At 36.0% G+C, this 1,304-nt stretch overlaps 1 protein-coding gene across 1 annotated transcript; it reads right to left on the reverse strand.

The window, feature by feature from the left end:
• Positions 1 to 124: 124 nt before the first annotated feature.
• On the reverse strand, positions 125 to 1,298 carry LOC111385449 (ABC transporter B family member 15-like). The gene is made up of 2 exons (XM_023009836.1): positions 1,128 to 1,298; positions 125 to 601 (listed from the first exon to the last, which is right to left on the reverse strand). Exons 1-2 carry the CDS (start codon positions 1,233 to 1,235, stop codon positions 140 to 142), a joined length of 570 nt encoding a protein of 189 aa, XP_022865604.1. The 5' UTR covers positions 1,236 to 1,298; the 3' UTR covers positions 125 to 139.
• Positions 1,299 to 1,304: the final 6 nt, after the last annotated feature.

Genomic DNA, 1,304 nt, shown 5'->3' on the forward strand with positions numbered 1-1,304 from the left:
AAAATTAACTATTGACACCAGAATGTTTGGCTAAGTCTAAAAATCGACATTTTCAGTTCTTCACATCATCAAAATATCACTTTTTGGTGGGTTATAACTAGGAAAAAGCATAAAATAAATGGAGAAAAGTTGAAGATACTCACAATCCGCCGATGGTGATGCAGGCTCCGACTGCAAAAATAGTGCCACCTTGAGCCCCATGGTACATGACCAATCTGCTCCCATAATAAGCCATGAAGGACCAAATTGCAAAAACCACGCCATTACTTCCAATGGCTAATCCTTTAGCCAAACCCTGTTTTAATCCCAATGCAACAGTCCCTTGAAGAGCAGAAGAGTACTCAGCAATTGTTTTTCTTTCTCCAACAAAAGAATAAACTGTCCGAACTGAAGAAATTGCCTGTTCCACTACTGTACTAGCTTTATTGTACTCGTCCCTGGTCTTTCTTGCAATGCTCATAAGAGCCCTTCCGTACATTAAACCTGGGATGATGAGAAGCAAGATGAAGGGAAATCCTACAATGGCTAGCCTCCAAAGCAATATGAATCCCACTATGTAGGATCCAAAGAAAGTTGCTAAGTTCATCACAAAGACTGGAACCTATTTGTTGAATTTGAAAAGAGGTTAGAGTGCAATAGATTAAACATTAATCTTAATTACGACATTATTAATAAGTAAACAAAATTATAATCAAGAATGTATGCACATATTTTGTAGGGATTCATTTTCAATGTATGTTCACTTGTCTATAGGCTCATTCACTACAAGAAATTATTGAATTTATGAAGGATTCCTCCAATATGTAAAGGTTGTAAATAGTATTTATGGTGAATTTGAAGAAAGTACAAGAATGTTCTTGAATTCATTCGACTGGCGAGGGGATAGGTGAATAGTACAATTAATCTATGCTTACTATGTATTATATGCACAACACGAACACCTTATAGTATTGGACATGAAATTTTACTCTTTTCTGTTCTTTGATCATATACAGTTCGCCTTACAAGATATGTGATGTGTGATAAAATTAAACATTAAGGGGATGATTTACCTTTTTCTTTTTGCCTCGTTGATCTTGTCTAATTTGTCATATTAAAGGTGTTGTTATAGAGAAAGAGTCACCAACCTTTTCACTAATGACATCTTGAATGACAAGACTGTCGCTTGAGACACTTGTAATAACCTCGGCAGTGCTGGTAACATGCAAATCAAAATATCCGACATCTTGTCTCATCACTGCTTTTAAATATCTTGTTCTTAATTTTGAAGCTTGCCTCTCTGCTGATCTTGTCCAGCAATACCC

The sequence above is a fragment of the Olea europaea genome, unplaced genomic scaffold (genome assembly GCF_002742605.1).
Source record: "Olea europaea var. sylvestris unplaced genomic scaffold, O_europaea_v1 scaffold31694, whole genome shotgun sequence".
Classification (NCBI taxonomy): domain Eukaryota; kingdom Viridiplantae; phylum Streptophyta; class Magnoliopsida; order Lamiales; family Oleaceae; genus Olea; species Olea europaea.